At 39.8% G+C, this 20,543-nt stretch overlaps 1 protein-coding gene across 9 annotated transcripts in view; it reads right to left on the reverse strand.

The window, feature by feature from the left end:
* Nucleotides 1–20,543, reverse strand: part of PTPRM (protein tyrosine phosphatase receptor type M) — a 776,839-nt gene that overhangs the window by 575,025 nt on the left and 181,271 nt on the right. For all 9 annotated transcript variants that reach the window (XM_045065755.1, XM_045065757.1, XM_045065756.1 and 6 more), the window contains exon 2: nucleotides 12,702–12,824. In XM_045065755.1, coding sequence (XP_044921690.1) covers nucleotides 12,702–12,824 — 123 coding nt within the window. The remainder of the gene's footprint in view (nucleotides 1–12,701; nucleotides 12,825–20,543) is intronic.

A 20,543-nucleotide genomic window follows, 5' to 3' on the forward strand; every position in this document is an offset into this window, starting at 1 on the left:
AGAAGATCCCTTGAAACCACCAGTTTCCAAATTCCTCTCTTCGGATGAGTGGGTGTGGACAGAGGCAAATGAGGATAGCCTCTCTCTCTGCTCCCTACATGGACCTCAGAAAATCTGGGACCAAAGTTTACCCTGCTGGCTGAAAAAGATCTGACCGCTGGGGTTTTATTCTGCATCAAAATACGGGCAGACTAGGGCATGAAAGAGGCCCAGAGGATTTAAAATTGCTCCCCTGGAGCTCCAGGGGCTCTCTGTTCTTTGCTTTGCTGTGAACATGTCATTAAAGAAAATATTGTTCTTATTCACTGGGGAAGGTCACTAATGATAAAGACCTTATGAAATTTAAGAATAAATAAGAACTGTTAACCCGGCCAAAGGAGAGGAGGAAGAGAAGTGCAGAGGGCGCATTCATTAGCTCATTTGCAAAACCTGACCCCACATCTTAACCAGAGAATTGTAGCAATGTCAACTGGGGCAAGAAGCAGCCCATCCAATAAAAGAGCAAAGAATTACACGTCTCCATCTGCTGGGGGACTTAAGGAATTACCCAAATTAGAAAGCGTGACTTGGCTTGAAGGCTTACTGAGAATCTTATCAAACAGAAGTTAAATAAGCAAAGAAAATACTACCCCGTTGCAGGGGTAAGAAAGCATGACTAAACACTATTGTTACTTAAAAGCTGAAATGAAACAACATGGCTTTACTCTCTTCGGTGTCAGGGAAAGCAATGTATGACCCAAATAAAGGCATTTTATAAAGACATTCTCTCAGTGAAGGCAGCCCCTCCCTTCATACAATTCTACCGGGGGAAGAAGGCTGTATCTTCAGCCTGCTGGGGGCAGCTGTGGACACCTGCTCCAAGTGGGCAGATGGCCACTGTCGGCTCTTGATCAAATCTACCAAATCTTCCTAGGGATCCTTGTTGAAGTCTTCCCAATCTGCAGGCATCTCCAATAACAGGGACACTCGCAGGGGAGTCACAGGCTTGAAAAGCCACCATCATAGGTAGGCAATTAACAGATGAAATTCATCCTCAGTGAGTCTTTGCCACTTCATACATTTAATTTTCTTTACTTCCAGCCAGCGCTTTATTCTATTTTAATACTTGGTCTGTCAAGTAAAGCATCGCCTCCTTGCACTTGGGTCATCCGTGACGGTCTTTATCTTCCAGGATACAAGAACAGTGGCTGCCCCCAGCAGGTGCTTCACAAGTACTTACTGAAACAGAAAAGGTGCTAGTCCTAGAAAGAGCTAGAAAGGTCATCTGCTTCTGTCTTCTTCCTCAAGCTTAAGTATTAACTATCTATAATATAATAAGCTATCTATAATATTAATATAATATAATAAATAATATAATAAACTATCTATAATATTAATAAGCTTAAGTATTAACTATCTATAAGAACTATCTATAATATTAACTATCTATAATATAAAAGTATTAACTATCTATAAGAGCTGGAAAAATCTCTAAAGATCACCAGATTCCCCTGATAACTCTGGCTGTGTCAACATTCAACTCAGAAAACATTTATCTGTCATGCCTTTTAAATATAAGCAAATGCTGTTTGAACTCCTGTCTTTGGAAATGAATGTGTCATCTTACATAATGTGGCTGTTGGTATTGGGGAGATACGCGACTGATAGGTTCACCCACAGGATTTGAAATTGGTTCCTATGCAGCTTTGATCGAGCACAATTTCCAAGTCTCCCTGAATAATGGTCAGCCGTCTTTATATCACTTTGTCACTGCACATTTCATAAGAAAAGGAGGTGAAATTATTTTTTCTTGACAGTATATATGACAGTTATGCAGTTAAAAATCTCAGAAGTAGAGCTACCAATGAAATTATACAACCTTCCTACGTAGGAATAAGTTCAAATAATTCACTTTATCCAACCCTATGCTGTCCAGAAAGCCTCTACCCAAACAATTTCAAATATAGGAAGGTTAATCCTACTTTCAAAGTTTTTTAGAGCATGATATTTCATAATTGGCTTTCGCAGAATTTGTAAAATTCATGATTTTCATTGTATGATTTTTGTACAAGGTAATTCGGGGTTTTGTTTTATTTTAAATAAAATACTTATTTTTATATTTATATATTTTTATATTTTTATTTAATAATGTAAAAATAACAACTATTTTATGTATTCATATACTGATTTAAATGTATATTTATATTCATAAATACCTTTTCACAATAGGAATGAAGTATTCATATTGTCTTTATTCAAAAAGAAAAAGTGAGTATGACACTCAGAGATACCCTTTTGACAAAATTTCCAGAACCTTTTTCCCTCCTTTACTTCCCCTTGAAAACTGTCTGAGCCTTTAATACGAAATTGCCAAGGAAGGCATTTCACTTAAGATAGTCTAAATCAGTGGCTCTCAGAGTGTCTTCCAGGGACCCTGTATTCCCTAAGACCCTCTCAGGGAATCCACAAGGTCAAGACAGTTTTCATGAGAGTAACATGACATTATTTGACTTTATTATTCCCATTTCATTCTCATTTAGTCACAGATGTACCTCACTGCTCTAGAGGCTAATGGAATGTGTGCTCATGCACTGTTTTCAAAATTTCTCCGTTTTAATTTCTAATCCAGAAAATATAAACAAATACTACCCACATGAACAAAAGCCCTTCAAACGTTTCAGAAAATATTTTTTTCAGAGTGTAAAGGGGCCCTCAGACCAAAGAGTTTGAGAACCACTCAACACACAACCACAAAATCTCTGTGGCATAACACCAGGAAGTTTCTGTCTCCCTCAGGCATGTGATACCTGCAGTCCGCTGAGCTGAGTGTGTTGTGGGGTGGAGCTGGTGGGGGGTGGGGGGAGTCATTGCTCCATTTCCTCCCTCAGGCACCCAGGCTAAAAGCATCCCAATGCTCCACAAGACAGGAAAAGGGAAGAGAACATGGGGAATCTCAAATTGGTTGTAGAAGCTCTGCCTGAAAGTGACACATGTCACTTCTACTCACATTTCACCAGCCAAATCAGGTGTAGCCACACTGAAATCAAAGGGGACAGAAAGACACAATCCTCCCATGTTTCTAGAAGGTGAAAGCTGAAAGCAGTTATTCAACAACAGTACTAACTCCTAGCTCTTCAGGCAGCTCATGTCTTCCCAGCATCTTTTCCTGAATAGCTCAGCCACATGGCCATGTACTCATGGGGCTTCGGGAAACACATTTCAGGAAACACGTGGAGAAGAAGTATTTAAGTAGGACAGATACGAATTCACAAGTTTAAGATTTTCTTCCAAAGTAATTGAGAAACATCAACTCTGAACAAAACATACCGTATACGCGCCTAAACTAGCATATAGTACTATTGTGTAAAACAGGCTTTCTAAAAGTCTTTGTCTGACTGACATGTAAAACCAATTATTTATAATTTGTGCCACTAACAAATGTCCAACACCTTCTCTGAAGAGCAAGACCCCGATCAATGCAAATAAATTCACATTCCTGTCTGAACTGACTCAGCCAGCCCAAGTAACAAATTCACATGTCAATGGTGGGCTGACCCAATGACCCATCTGCTGAAAAATACAAACTGTATCATTTTGTTTCCCAAATAACAAGCATTGATTGCAGTGTGAGAAAGGTCACTTGTCATCAGCTGGGTCGTTGACCTGCTGGCAAATTGCAGCCTGTCACTTCACAGTGAGCCAGGACCATCAGGAGGAATTAAGGCATGTTCTGTTTATCAAGTACAATGGGGGAGGTGACACCATTTTCACAAGATGTGTGTTTAGTGGGATGAGTATCGCAGTCCACAGAGATGGAAAAAGAAAACAGCATGAAAAGGAATGACTATAAGAGATATTGCATAATTTCCCAGGATGTTGACGAGAAGCCTCACTGATGTCGATCTGCTTTAAAATGCACTGAATCAAACCCAGTCTCCGTCTCCAAGTCAGAAGCCAAGGATTTCAATATTTTGTATGTGTTCTATGGGTAACAGAGTCAATAGAAAAGATGTCTCTTTCAAGTTCCCTAAAAGGAACTGGGAAAGGTAAAATTAAGAAACAACCCCATATCAGACAACGTAGTTGCAAGTAAGGACAGGCCACGTGAGAAACACATTTCCAAGGACGCCCTCTCTAAGAATGCAGCTACGGTCACATGCTATCCTACAGAGCCGATTCCACCTCTTTCTGCTACATCATCAGTTGTCTCAATCTGTCCACCCACCAGAGAGAAGCATCATGATTGTCCAGCTGACAATGAATTAAATAGCCATATTTATTTCTCTTTCAACCATTAAGCTTTTAAATATCACTTTAAGAAATAATTGATCACAATCTCCTAGAATCAAGTATCAGCCAACTCTGCATTAAAGGCCACTTATATAAAATAATGATCTGCACAATAGTTGATGGGGTTTGCCAAGAAATGCTGTATGATTTTTTTTCTATATTCATACCCATATAATGGACAGGATACAAATGAATGCAGACATGTATCCAAAAATAAAATTCAATAATTTCTTCTGCATCTTCTTACAAAGTTTTAGTTAGCCACCGAAATATCTACCAATAGGATAACAACCTTTATACTGGGTACGCTCACAGAGGCATAAGACCACGGTGTAAAGCATGTGTCCTATTTTAGAGAGTCCTGAAATGACATCCCTGGAGTTAGTCACTCTCAGCCACCGCAAGGCTCCACGAACCCTCTCCAGTAAAGACAGGGAATCGTCCTGATATGCTCAGAAAGGGAAGACACAGGTCAACTTTGATTTTCAAAATATAAATATAAATATAAATATTTTCAATGCGATGTGACAGGATAGCATTTGGCCTAAAATGCAGCTGTGTACAATCGTTGCTTTGGCATTGCCCCAAGTTGGTATACCGCATTCAGGTGGCCTTTCCTTCGTCCCCATGCATACTGCACATTATGCCTGGTTTCAAAACTACAGAACGGTTGAAAAAGCAGTGCAATAAATACTTATAGACACCTGACCCAGATTTAATGATTGTTAACATCTTACCACGTTGGCATTCTCTCCTAATAGACACATGTACACATGCATACATTTTTTCTACACTGATACCCAGACACCCCTACACACTTCAGCATTGATCTCCCGAGAACAAGGACACTTCTCCTACATAGTCTTACACTTTGTGGTACTTTTTTACTAACCAAATTTCCTCATGCCATCTTTTCCTGATATCGTCTAATGAGAAATTTTGAATTTTCCTCTTTGCACCCACAGTCAAATAATGTCTTTTGACCTCCTTTGCCAGAAATCAACAAATGACCCCCATGCTTTGCATTCTCACCAGCTCAGGACAGCCTCTAAGAGTCTTTCTTCCTCCGGGCTATGATGTCTTTGCAACTTCCTGAGCTGCACTGTGGGTGCATTTGCTCCCTAGCCTCCACTCACGGCCTTTGGACAGGCTGTTCGTTCAGCCAAGCATGCCCACCTGCTCTGGCCTCACGCATCATGCTCTCATGGCCCCTGTCATGACCCTTCCTCCAGGAGGCCCGCTGCTCGCCCTCACCTACCCACCAGTCTCTGGGCAGCAGCCTGCCCCCTTTCCCCACCCAGAGGACCGGCCATCCTGACTTCTACATCTCCTGGAAGATGGAGCACAGTTTGTGGCTCTATGCTCAGTGCCCAGAACAAACCTCCCCAGGGCCTCACACACAGCTGGAACTCCCAAAGAGGACTTCCATCTCTTCCTGGTCTTCAGGTAAAAAGAATAATAAGAATATATATATATATATATATATATATATATATATATCTATCTCTTGGACTCCAGGGGCCGTGGAAAGTCTCAGAAGCCCGTAACTGGGAGCCTACATCTGTGAGGACATGGGCAGCAGGAGATGGGGTGACCCAGAGCCCTGGGGCCACAAAGAATTTCCAAGGCCCTGGGGCGCCTGGGTGGCTCAGTGGGTTAAAGCCTCTGCCTTCAGAGCAGGTCATGATCTCAGGGTCCTGGGATCAAGCTCCGCATCGGGCTCTCTGCTTGGCGGGGAGCCTGCTTCCTTCTCTCTCTCTGCCTGCCTCTCTGCCTACTTGAGATCTCTTTCTCTTTGTCAAATAAATAAATAGATTAAAAAAAAAAAAGAATTTCCAAGGCCCTCTCTGTGCTGTGCAAGGGCAACTTAACCTACCACAGGCCACATAAGCCAGTTTATTAGTAGCCCACTCAAAACCCTTTTGACCCAAAGATCCTGCCCTCCATAAAGCAAAGCTACTAATGGCATCTCCAGGCCCTGCTGGCTTGTCTCCTTTGGGTCTCAGGCTCTCTGTCTGGTGTTTCCCAATCAGCCCACCCCAGTCCGCCACCCCTGCAGGCAGATGAGAAATCTGCATTCCAAAGACCCACACTGAGTTTCCTATCAAAAGTCCACAGGCCTTTCTTTTGACTCCTGCGACAAGGTGAGCTCCTCTTTTCCAACACTCTGACCATGCCCAGCGTCAGGGGGCCTTGCACAGGGAGCACAGCATATGTGAGAGCTAACCAGCTCCTCCCTGTGATTTTCTCAGGCTGGTTAACATCACAGCCCCACAGCCTACTCTGAACCCTTCTCAGATCCCTTCCTCTGCTCAGATTCCGAGAGATTTACAACCTCTCTCATGATTGGTTTATTTATTTCATTCCTCGGCTTCACATAACTCTTATGATGTCATACAATTTTACAGGAAATCAGGCAAGGAATGAACCTATTTTAAAAACATGTATTTATATATACAGGCTCATTTGTATCTTTTTTAGAAATATTTAAAAATAGCTAGACCCCGTTCTTACTTTTTGTTATGGTTTCCAATCAGCCAAGATGAGAATTTAGAACAAATTTAAAGGAGAACAGTTGTTGAACACTGAACATAAATGACTGAAATAAGCTATTATATATATTACAATGGCCCCTGGACCTCTTGAAACAATTATTTATTAAAAATCAAGACAATTTTCTAAAAGTAAAACAAAACAAAAAACAAGACTACCCTGATCTTGAAAGTCTTTACATATGAAAACTGAATCATTTAAAATATTATGTCAAGTGATGTAAGCCAGACACACAAGGACAACTACTATGTGATTCCACTTCTATGAGGGGCCCAGAGTCGTCAAAGTCAGAGACAGAAAGTAGAACGGTGGTTACCAGGGTGTGGGAGGAGGAGGGAATGGAGGGGAGGGAAGAGGATAGTGTCTCATGGGTGCCGAGTTTCAGATTGGAAAGATAAAAAAAAAAAATCCGAGAGATGGATGGTGGAGATGGCTGCACAACCATGTGAATGTACTTAGTACAACTGAACCCTTAAAAACTGTTAAAATGGTAAATTTTATGTTGTTTATACCCATGTTAACATGAGGCTACCCAAAGCCCCATCCTGTTTAATTAAGAACTCTCCAGAGATCACTGATCTGAAATGGGCTTTTTTAATGCTATTCTAAAGTTATTTTTCTAAATGTTATTTATAACAGAGAATTTATCTTTTATAATAGAGAATACAACTCCAGTCCAATCTCTTTCACTGTGTCTCATCATGCACTGTTTAACTGGAAACCCAACCCAAGCCTCACCAAGCCAACCAGAGTGAGATAAATGAAGGATAGACCATCAACGACTGTCTTACATCTGGATGACGGGCAGCAATTTCTCAATGGGACCCTTGAATGAGGTTCCCAGGGACAATGAAGCTGTTTGTATTTTCTGAGTTCGATGACTAAAAACATTCAGAATTGATCCAAAAGATGCCAACTTAATGACCATCCCCTAAAAAAATTGTTATTTTGATTAGAAAGTTATACTTGACCCTAAAGAAAATGTGTGACATAGAAATGATAAAGCAATTACCCCCAATCCTCCCATACGGAAATAAATATTGTCAGTACTTTAATGGACTTCTTTCAGCTTTCTTTTTTAATCATTCCAAAAATTATATGAAGGTCTATATCTTCTGCTTCGGTATTCGGTATCATTTAGAAGAGACACTAAGAACTTGGCATGAACTTTACTCAGAGTCCAAATTAAGCTAAGAGATGAAGTCATACCAAATTGCTCCTGAAAAATTTCTTAATAATAATAAAAGAAGGAACATGAGGCCAAGTTCCCAAAGTCGATTATCTTGTCTCACCTGGTCAACAATCTTATTGAGGTAGGTTCTAAACACATTTGCACAGCCTTTAGGATCACCTAAGACTGACCATCTCACTCCATCCAGCAGAGCTTACCTCTGTCTCCGGGCCTGGTTCCTGCTCTTCACTCTGCCTACATGACTCAACCTCCATGTTCTCCTTGTCCTCAGTAGAATCCCCATCTCTGCTCCCAGATCACCTCTGCAGAGAGGCTGGTCCTGTCTCCTGCTTCCATCACCTGCTATGCCCTTATCCTGATGTAGCTTTTCTGTACAGCCCTCAGCACATCTCACCATCACAATGTATGTCTCTGCCTATGAGCTCCTGCCTGCCTACCCCGCAGGCTATAATCGGCAAGGGGACAGATCTTACTAGTGCAGCTCCAGCACACAAAAAGAGTTCACTGATGAGGAGGCTGGGAAACCAACAGCTTAAGAAACTGTTCAAGATCAATAACTACAAAGTGACAGAGCCAGCATCTGACCTGGGTGGAACCCGCAGCCCCCACAATGGAGAGGCCTTCGTGTTCATTTTCAGAAGATCCAGAAAGCGACCCCCTGGGATGAAGACCATCTCCTCGCTAGGTCCCTGTGCTCATGGGAAGATGACTCCTCAGTAGTCAGAAGAGCAAAACTGGGAGCTGGCTCTCTAACCTGTAAGTCTGGAGCAGGTTTCACTTCTCTGAAATTGAGTCTCCTAAGACACAAAAGAGAGACAATGCCTCCCAGTCTTCCAGGGTCCTCATGAAGATCAAAGACACACAGCAAAGAAGCAAATGATGTTAACTGCTCAGAGTCATTTACATGTTTGGGATTCCTTTGAGAAAGGAAAATGATCAGAGGGGACTCGGTTGCCACTTGCCTGCAATATAGACTTTGTTTTGCTCTTGTTTTTACTTTTTTGAAGGGATAAAGCATCCAAGAAAGCTTAATTTGATGCTATAGCAAGCTGAGTCTGATGGACCAAATTCTGCATAACTTTTTAAGTATTCAATTCCAGAAAGTCATTAATACATCAGGGAATATGTGATTTTACAGGTTAGAATCTTTTGGCAATCCAAGAACCATGTTACCAGACTGAGGATGAAAGGTGCTTTGGGGAGGGGTCCTTACTCAGCTCACTCAGTGATGAATCCCAATGTGATGAATAACAATGACTAGTGCATTGCAGGTGTTAAGTAAATATTTGTTGAATGTTGACAGATTCAAAGAATGAATGAGATAATTAGACAACTGTCTGAATATTCCGTGCCAAAAATACTACTCACTAGATACACACTGAAATTTAAGGAGGAAAAAAATTCCTTTTCAACCCCATAGTCTTCTTCTCTTCCTCACTCACTAAATTTTGCATAAGCCCTGAAGTGGGAATAAATAGGGAAGGTTTCCCTAGCAAGAGGGAAATACGCCTGAGGAACACACCCACAGAGGAAACTCTCAATTCCTTTGTCTGTTAACCCATCCTCTTTCCCAAATGTGAAACTGACCCTACATAAATAGATGCGGTCATTTTTTCTATTCTCTGGGCCATCCCGCTCAAAGCACATATTGCCTCTCCACTCCCCTACCTCCCTCCTTCTCCCTGCCTTTCATAGGGGAACCCACGGAAATGGCTCAGTCCTTAGTCATGGTGTCTCTGTGAAGATCAGAAACATCACAGTTCCCAGTTTGCAACATATAAACTAAGTGTGGAAGGCTCCATGAGCTTTCCCTGGTTACACACTACACTTCCTGTTAAGTTTTCCTAGCACTGGGAACCAAATTCACTAAATTTGGCTTCTGCTGGAGGTTATGATGTCTTAAGGGGACCACATCAGGTGTAAACATACATTAATGTTATGAGTTATCAAATGATAGCTATGGTTATAAGTTATCTTTACATTTTTACTATTATGAAGAGGTTTACAAAAAGTTTTGTTTATTTATTTATTTATTGTTTATTGGGGTTTTTTTTTTGCATAAGATAAATTTGCATTTTCTTACCCATCAGACATGGAACTTGTTAAATACCCATTTTATAGAACTCGAGCGTGAAGGTACAAACAAAATCCTTTAATGAAATATAAAAATATAAAAACAGTTGTCGAACCGTGCAGGTGCTTTTACATGATAAAACACTTCTTATTCAATACTTCTTAATCTACTCTGATAATTACACCACGTACTACAGTACAGAAAGTGAGAGAATACAACAGTGCTAACAAAATGGACCAGGTTATTAAGTGATTACTTAATCAAGAGTGCTTGTGCTCAAAGTAGCAATCCTTATGCTAAAGCTCAAGAAAATTTCCCATTGTTAATGGAGATCAATTGATAGGAAATGAACCACACACCAATAAAGAGAAACCATGTGGAGCACAGTTTCAAGCTAGCTGCAATAATCTGGAACATAAACGTCAACTTCAAATACAAAAATTTAAACGGCATTTGGTCTTTATTTGCCCTAAATATGTATTTCTAGAGCCAATCTCACAGCCTTAGAGTAGTTATCAAGTCAGCTTATATAAAGCTCCAGACTGTATTTAAATTTTTTAGATGTGACTAAAAATAACCTTATACATGAAGATACAGAGAAACAAACTGTACACACACTCAAGCACTGATTAAAAAAAAAAAATCCAGAAAAAGTAAAATTTTAATTAGAGCAAATTTAGAGTAAAAATTTCAGTCTTTCACTTTCATAATTTTAAAAATCCTAATGATGGGTTATTTGTTTATTAGAATCACCAAAGTCCCAGAAGGATGATGGTATTAAACAATAAAGAAAAATCACAAAGCTTTTTCATAGAAAGCAAATTTATGAGAAAGAGGAAGTCCCTAATCATCATGGTTTTTTCTTACTGATTTTAATGGTCTAAAATTTGGAAAATATATCATCTGAAAATAAAAGAAAATATGAAATAGTACTTGGGTATTAATAATAACGATTCCAGAAGCAATAACTATGTAAACTGAGTTCAAGGCAACGATCACAGGCTGATGGCAAAATGGTCTAAGACAGGGGTCAGCAAAAATTTCCATAAAGAACCAGACAGACAGTAAATATCTAGGCTTAGTGAGCCCTACAGTGTGGCTTGAAACCAATCATAGACGATATTTAACAAATACACAAGACTCCATACCAGTAAAACTTTGTTTATGGACGCTGAAATTTGAATTTCACGTGTCACAAAATATTATTATTCTTTAGATTTTTCTTTCAACCATTTAAAAATGTAAAAACCATTCTTAGCTTTTGAGCCACCCGCAAAACTGGCAGCAGGCTGGATTTGGCCTATAGGACATAGGACGCCAACCCTTGGATTAAGGCATCACAGAACCATCCCACACACGAGAGAACATATTCAAATATACATGTGAGAACAAATCCAACCATATTGTAAATAAAGGTGTAAAGAAATCAGCCCCCAGGAGGCACTGGTTGTATCTGATTTTGTTACCCATTTACCCTGAGCGATTCATGAAACTGGTTTCTGTTTTAGCCCGAGATGGCCAGCTTTAGAATTTGTTTTTGAAATAAATAAATCCTCTAATGTATGTTAATGCCAAAGGAGGAGGAGGAGAAAACCCTTGTAACTAAATAGTACTTAAAGCAACTCATGGATACATATTGGAAAGTCTGTTTTAAAATCGATACCATAGAATACTATATGCAAAGCTTTTAAGATGATATTTCCTTATTTCTCCTTTTTTTAAAGTTCTTCTCTTTTTTAAAATATTCATTTATTTATTTGAGAGAGAGAGAGAACATGAGCCTGGGGATGGGGCAGACGGAGAGAGAAAGAAGCAGACTCCCTGCTGAGTAGAAAGCCTAAACAAGGGGACATGGGGCTGGATCCCAGGGCCCTGGGATCATGACCTGAGCCGAAGGCAGACGCTTAACTGACTAAGCCCCCCAGGCACCGCTATTCCCTTATTTCTAACAATGCCACCACCACCTGCAAAGGGTGTCCATTAAAATGACCTGACCAAGTTCCAATGTGATTAATGCTCAATTGTCACCACCTTCCCATTCTTCCTTCAAAATAAGTAGAATTTTTGCTGGTGTTCAATGGAATGAACATCTTTCACTCATCAGAGAATTTATTAAGGACTTCTTAAAAAGAAGTATCTACATGCATGCATCACCATCTTCTCTTCGATGCCAAGTGGATCCTGGAGGTTGACAAGGTTAAAGCTACTCTCCAAGGTCTCCCATTTGTGATGGAGGCTTTGTTACCTGGATTCCCCAGATAGAGTTCCACCTACTAGACACATTTGCCAGAAGAGACATCCATCTATTTCCCATATCTGCTGCTTGGGAAAGGATCAACTGGGAAATGCCTATTAATCTAGCTCAGGTGTGCCCAAAGATAAAGGAAGTATACTTTAATTAGACTTTAAAGGAAGACATACAAAGGTGAACTCTTTGTACTTTGTAACCAGTCCCTTAATTGTGCTATTCCCACTAGTTAATCACCTTGGGCTATCACACTCAAAGACCAACACCCTCATTCATTCAGCCAATGCCCAATAAATATTTACTGTGATTCAGACTCTATAGTGAAGCTTTGATTTTAGAAAGAAAATTTAAAACTACATGCAAACCTGATGGCATCCATGGATCAGAAGTTGGTTTGGTCAAGGTGTTCACCTGCTCCCAGTTGAAGTCATCGTCTTCAGCCTGACTATATCCACAGGTGCTATATGGCTCATCAAAAAGGCAACCACCTAAGATGTGAAAGAATGAAAAGTAATGTAAACAAAAATCAGACCTCTGGAAGAAGCTATGATGATTGCAGGTAACTATAAACCTACTTGATACCACGTTGAATTTGATTTGACTTTTGTATCCAGGTACCATGGATCTTGACCCTACTGTACCCTAAATGCTAAGTGCTAACCAAGCTGAGTCTTAACCAGGCCTTGCCATACTGTTATGCTACACTGTTCCTCCAAAGAATCCAATGTGTGTATAATCCAAATGAAAGTAGACCTAAGCAAATTTATAATTCATATTTTCCAGATTTGCAGGAATTTGGAATAACTGATCTTGTGTTCAAAACTTTAAGGGGATTACCCTAGGTATTCAGCATGTTTTCAATAGAAAAACACAATAATGTGTCCAAAAAAATTAAAGGAGAAACGCTTTCACCATAACACTGGCACAATGTCAGGGAGAAAAATGCAGTAGAGACCATGAATACAGCTTGCAAAATATTTTTCTAAGAATTATTCTTAATCTAAGATAAAATCAACTTTCACTTTAATACTTTGAAGATTTGAGTCTTGATATTGAGAGATTATAAATTTGTGTATAGCCCACACAATCTTTAAAGGCAAGAATAAATTCAAAGCTAACCATGCAAACATCTGCTTAATTCTGGTGCTAGAAATGAAGCTACTTAAAGAAACAAAGAATAAAAGAAGAGCAGTTTTACAAAACAATTCAGCTATTTCAGCATCCTGGGGCACATTGACAATTTTAAGTCCTACCCACATCCTCTTAAATATCTCTTATTACTTTGAGTTATTACAGTATTAAATCTTTCTACCAGTTTCACATTGTGAAAGGGAGTGATTATATTGATCATATTATTATTAAAATTCTGATGTGTATTATATAATGTTATTACTTATGTTAATTAAAGCTATTAATTATAATTACTTTCCAATGATGACAATTAAGGGTTCTGGTCAAGAAAATCCAAAAATAAGAGTATTATTGCACCATGTCTATACTGTATGCCCAGGCAGCAAGAAAAAAAATAAAATAGCAATTGTACAAACTCAGAGGTAGAGAGAAGTGTTAGAGGTCACCTGGGCCAGCTTCCATCCCAATGCTTATATAAAATCTACAATCTTCGAGACAGCTAGACAGCTCTGAACAGATAAGGCATTCTGAAAATTCAGGAACGCATCCCTGCCTTGTAGACAATTCCCCCTTTAAAAAGGCCCAAACTCTGCTTCTTCAAATGTATATGCATTTATCTTAGCTCTGCCCTGTGAACAAATGAACACAGGGCTATGTGGATCCTTACTAAACCCCATTTCATTGTTTTCCATGCATTACTCTAGCCTGTTGAGAACTTCTGGAATCCGGATTTTATCATTTGGATGTTAGTCACCCTACCTAGACTTAGGTTATCTGCCAATTTGATGAGCACACATTCTCCGTCTGCCTCCGAATCGTTGATAAAAAAAAAAAAAAATTTAAACAGAGCAGAGTCAAGGGACCTCAGACCAGTTTAGAAGGTTTCTCCCAGCTTCCTAGCTCTGTCTCAGTTGTTAGCTCCAGGCGTGATGGTGAAATTAGTGACCCTGGACACCATCTTCTCTGACACTTTAACAGAACTGGTCAATTAAACATTCCACTGAGAGCAGAAACTCATTACAAAGATATAGCACTAACTCAATATTTCACCTTGACAACAACTGGTAATTTATACTTCCCTCCTACTCAGCTTCAACAAGTTCAGAAACAAAGTGGATTTGTTTAAGAGCACATAAGACTAACAACTTTCCAATTTGGGGTGAGGAATGTTAGAAGACTGTGCAAACATCAATGGGAACTATTTCCCCTTGCTTGCAAACCCTAATTCTGACATAGAAGATAGTGTCAGTATAGGAGGAATGGGCTCAAACAGCAGTAGCACTAATAATATTCAGACAGAAAGAAACCACCATGAATTTTGAGAGAAAATTGCCCCCCTCCACACTGGAAACCTAGATAGCACTTTGATGAAAGTCCTGCAGAGCAATCTTAAACAGTGAAAAATCAGTATAGGCAACCACAGAACAACTCAATGCTGGTTAAAGATCTGATTTACAAAACAACCACTGGCACTGAAGATATAACCAAACATAAAGGCAAAAGCAGGCATGGCTGACAGTAAGCACCAAAGACTAACACAATGCTGGTGCAAAGATATAATCTCCCATTACATAAAGCTGTTTTTATCACTTGAAAGGACACATAAAATGTATGACATGGTTCTTTCTGGGTCCATGTAGGATTATCAAACCACTGGAAAATGGGATAGACTATGAATTTCCTATTGCTGAAAGATATACCCCCCTGCACACCAATTTTCCGAGCCACCACTGGCCTTCATCCAACAGACGTGAGACCCTAAAAATAGCAAAGTTGGTTTATTGAGCTAAAATGAGATGAAATTATCATGTTTACATCTGAATTAAAATAACCAATTAAAGGGAGAATGATTAAACTTTGGTTTTCAAGGCAGCTTTGTGCAGTGGACAGGGTCCAACATTTGGCACATCCCTAGTCTTCCACAGCTAGTTTTGTGACTGTAGACAGATTGCTTTGGTTCTCTGAGTCCAGGTTTCTCCAGCTATAAAATGGAGATAAACCATTCCTCATGTAGTATTTCTGACAATTCAATTAGATAGCAAATGTAAAGTTAGTGTATCATAGTGTGTTAGCCATGTTCAACCAGTATCAGTTATTATTAGTTCTGAAATCCTTCTTACAATAATTACCCTCATGGGTTCATTTCATTGTGAATAGCTGGGGTACATAACTGGAAAATTTAAAAATGTGTGTCACAAGAAGGTGAAGAGTCGTGAGCACTGACGCTGGGACACAGGAGTGTTCCTCTACGGAGCCATGCAGGAGCAAAGAACAGAGGGCTGGGAGGTTTCTTATATAAATGTTGTGGGGTCAATGAAGAAAGTGACAAGGAAGCCTAGTCCCCTGAAATGCAGTAAAATAAAGCATTTCCAAAAATAAACCTCCTTGATTTTCAAAATAACACAGCTTTTGTACAGGAACATGCGGCAATGTGGTCAGCAATACACTTGGCCAAGGTTTCTCCCGAGTTGTCTTACTTGGAAGGCTGTCCCACAGCTTATGGCTGGACTATATTCCTCCATCAAATCAAATTAAATGATGTCTCTTCGGTGGAGGGGAATCAGTATTAAATCAAGAGTCAGGCACAAGAGGGAGGAGAGGAGACACAAGCTAGGTGGGATGGGCGGTCTTCACCATCCACTTTCCTTCTCTCCCTCCTTCTTCTCCTCGCTGCCCCCCCCCACATACACTTACACACTAACACACATGTGCTTGTGCCTTCATCATACATTGGGGAAGACTTTTCCGTAGTGAATTTGAATACCCCACACAAATGTGCTGGGTGAAGAGTGAGGAATCGTGCAAAAGGAAGTGTGTCCACGGATGTCAAATATTTAGGTAGCAGCAGACAAGAGTGATGATTTCTATACAAGACTGATGACAGCATGGCTTGCTCCCAGACAGGCAGTGCAACACCATGACATAAACACTAAATTAACAGAAGCAAAGGAAAATAAACGTTCAAAAGCTGGGAAAGTAAACAAAGGAAAAAAGGAATAGAAGATTACACCAGCAATAGGCCTAGGACTCCACCACCACTGCCAGGTAATGAAAAAAAATGTCACTAGCCTCATTTGCTGGCAGTTAGCCACAAAGTTCACTTTGACCTCTGGGGTAGCTAGGGCAAAGAGAAAGATCTCACTGATTACACAGTTTGCAGTATCTATTAAGACTATGATGTTAGTACCAAAACTAATAATGGGGGCTGAGTGTGACAAGGGCTTGATGGCTGAAGGCTCCTTTAATCCTCATTCCCAACCTCTAAGGTAGAGACTATATCATCATATCACATATACAGAAACTGAGCCACAGGAAGTTGGTTATACAGCTCACACAGGTCTCAAAGCTGAAAGATCGTGAAACAGAGATTTGAACTCGGGCATCTCGTCTCGAGAGCCCACATTCTTAACACTCTGTGATGGTATCTCCGAAGCCGAAAACTCAAAGGAAACTTGAGCACACCTCATCAGAAATCCAGAGAGAACTGTCCTCCCTGGTAAGAAGCAAACAACGTAAATTAATGACGACTTCTCAAAAGCATCTACCAGAATAAAATGGGTCTTAGGGTGGATTTAGTAACATGTTAGGTAGGAGACCATGTCCCCAGACTTTCATTCAGTAAACTTGATTTTTTTGGGAGTTCAGTGCATTCTAGGATTAAAGTTATAATATCCTTTAAAATGATCTTTATGATTATTCTTTCTCTTGACAAAGTCTTAATGGGTTACCATGAGTTTATGTACTTACTTCCCAACTGAAAATTGCAACTAGTCTCTGCTATGACTCATGTATAGAGCCATGTACTTAAGAAAGCAGATGAAATGGCTGTTGGAGATTCTTTCTCCTTCTCCCCCAGACCCTCCCTCTCATTCTCCCCCTCCCTCTTTCTAAAATAAATAAATAAATCTTTAAAAAGAAATCAGATGAAATGGCATCAGGCCTGATTTTTTTTTTTCTCACAAAAATTGCAGAGTTTAAAAAAAAAAAAAAACAGGTGCATGAAAGCCTATAGCTAGGGTAGGAATTCTGCTGAAAAGTAACTTTGGTTTATAACTCTATCTTAGTCATCTTGGTACTCTCTAGAACTGGTATATTGTAGGCACTCAATAAATGCTTTTTAGAAAAATGGGTAATGAATTCCCCAAGATTCTATGCAGAATTTGGCTACAATAATTTTGGCTGGAATTTTTTAAAAGAAGTATAATGTGGAGGTGCCTGGGTGGCTCAGTCAGTTAAGCATCTGCCTCCAGCTCAGGTCACGATCCTGAGGTCCTGCGATCAAGCCCTGCATCAGGCTCCCTACTCATCTGCTTCTCCCTCTCCCTCCCCCGACTTGTGCACTCTTTCTCTCTCTCTCAAATAAAAATCTTTAATAAAAAAAGTTTAATGTAATATCCACTTGAACAATGAAAGAAATCTCAATATAGCCCCACAAAACACACAGCCCTGTACTTGTGTATTCCAACATGAATAAGCTACGAATGTGACAAAATCAGTGAACGTGTTCATTTTCTATTATGGTTGAAAACTAAGCAGGTTAAATGTTAATTAGGTCTCCACAAATTATGGCTTTTGCTTTAGAAAAGTTGAACACTTTTTTTTGGGGGGGGGGCAATAATTAGATAGCAAGGCTAGTTGTCTATAAAGGTTATTCTTGATTGATGAAAATAAAATATTGTCATCCGCACACTGAAGAGAATTTATCTTTCTCCTTTCTCTGGCATAGCAGAGAATTATTCAGTAGATCCAAGAATAGTTATTGTATCATTAAGATAGAAGCTATAAAGGAGAGGATGGTATACTTTTTCCCCAAGGAAAACCTTACAGGATCTTTCATATGATTATTCTATGTCATAATGAAGCATCAGGCCTGGAGAGCAGACAAAGGAAAACAAACTGCAAGGGTGAGGTCAGTGTAAATATATATATATATTTTTTTTTTATTTACTTTTATCATTTTATTATTGAAGTATAATTAACATTAAGTATTATATTAGTTTCAGGTGCACAATATAATGATTTAACAATTCTATACATTGTGACCCATGAGGGTCATACATGTTGACCCAGCACATATACATGTATATTTTATAAACCAAATTTATCTCTTCTGAGATACACTGATATTGTTGATCTCTGTTCTATTTGGTTTTGGAAAGTCCTACCCACTAAACTGACTTCAGGACCCTTCAAATGTTGCTACCTGAGGTCTTTAAGGTTTGGGAAGGAGAACCATTACCTGGGATTGTTTATATGTCTTGAAGTTACTAATCAACACTAATATATGAGAGCCTTATTAGGGCAAGCAGAGGACAACCTGTGATCTAGAAAGTTCTCTGGTATTAACAGCTACCTCTCTGTGGACATCTGCCGTGTGCTGGCCAGATTCTGCTGAAGGCAACATACAGGCATTATTTCACTTACTCTTCACAACCAGTATGAGGCTTTCCTCTCAGTTCAAAGAAACTGTTACATAACAAAACCATGCATATGTTTACATGTATTATTTGATCTTAAAAACCCTAAAGGCAAACACTCATATCCTTTATGCCAGCTCTCAATGCATTACCTCTTAGCTCTAAATTCACTTTTCCTTGCTTGCTCTGCAAAACTGTATCCAAGTCCTCTAACTATGTTTCCTGTCCCAGAGGGCAAGACAGTAAGCTTTAACAGTAGAGGGTTCTGGAGAAGCACTGTGGGAAGGAGGGGTAGTCTCGAAGGGCTCCCTGGAAGGCTCCTAAACGCACAGGGTTTCTCCAGACCCACAATGCAGGAGCTTCCCAGTGCCCAGCTTGACAGGTGCCTGGCGGTGGGCAGCACCCCAGAGAGAGTGGCTTACACCAGGACCCCCTGAGCAATTTTGTAGCGGAGTGCCTGTCAGAGACATGCCTCCCATGAACAGCTTCCCCTGCTACACTAGAAGACGCATTTCCTCGGAGTTGCATCGCGTGGTCCCACAGTGACTTGCCTGCCATCCACTGAGCCCTGGATCTCAGCTCTAGATGGATCTCCTCCATGGACCCTTTCTTCTCTGGAGCAGTGCCGGCTTCTCATGTTTGCTATTCCTTTGTTCTTAGAGCTCTCTTTACTCTGTGCTAGCCAATCTCCTATATTCCAATCCACTGTTAGAGTTAATTATTCTTTATAAAGATTTTATTTATTTGTTTCAGAGACAGAGTGAGAGAGAGCATGAGAGGAGAGAAGGTCAGAGGGAGAAGCAGACTCCCCATGGAGCTGGGAGCCTGATGCGGGACTCAATCTTAGGACTCGCGGATCATGAGCCCAAGGCAGTTGCCTACTAAGGCGCCCAGGTGCCCTAATTATTCTTTAAATGAAACTCTCCCTGTTCCAGTTACTGTGTGATTTCTGTCTTCTGACTAGAAATTCATCAGCACACCCCAGTTTTTACAAATGGGAGTGTGGAATGGTCAAATATCTTGCCCAAAGCCACAGAGAGTTAAAGGTAGAGCTAGAAGTTCACCCAAGGTCTGAGTGAAAAGTTCATTCTCTTTCCAGTCTGCATATTTTTACCCTGAATGTACCTCTATAAAGTAAACAACAATGTGTAATATTTATATAATGACTGTTGCCTGATCTCTTTGCAAATAAACTCTTCAAAGTGCTGTTTCTAAGAAGCCAGTGGCGGACAATCAAATGTTAATTTCATAAACTGACTTATAAGATACATATACATTTTGAATTGCTCTGCCTTTAACAGGTTAAATTGACATACACTGTAGCAATGAAGTTCTTCTTGCTATAATTACAGTCCATTTAAAGTTATTTTGTGAAAAGACAGGAATACTCCTTGAGGAGATTTCTGGAACATTTTTCTCATTTGTTCTAAATACAGAATGACCCCATTTAAGGCAGCCTTTACTAAATGCATAAAGTATTAAATAGGTCTCTTTACAGAGAGGGCAAATCAAAAACGAATGCTCAAGTACCCCCCCAAAAAATTAATGTTCTATTGTCCTACAATGAGTGTAACCTCAGGTCTTTTCCACTTATTTCAAATTAAAACTGTCAGATAAATGGCAATAAATTAATACATTTCAAACTATAAGCAGAAAGTG

The sequence above is a fragment of the Mustela putorius genome, unplaced genomic scaffold, assembly GCF_011764305.1.
Source record: "Mustela putorius furo isolate JIRA1106 unplaced genomic scaffold, ASM1176430v1.1 tig00003858_pilon_pilon_pilon, whole genome shotgun sequence".
Taxonomy (NCBI): domain Eukaryota; kingdom Metazoa; phylum Chordata; class Mammalia; order Carnivora; family Mustelidae; genus Mustela; species Mustela putorius.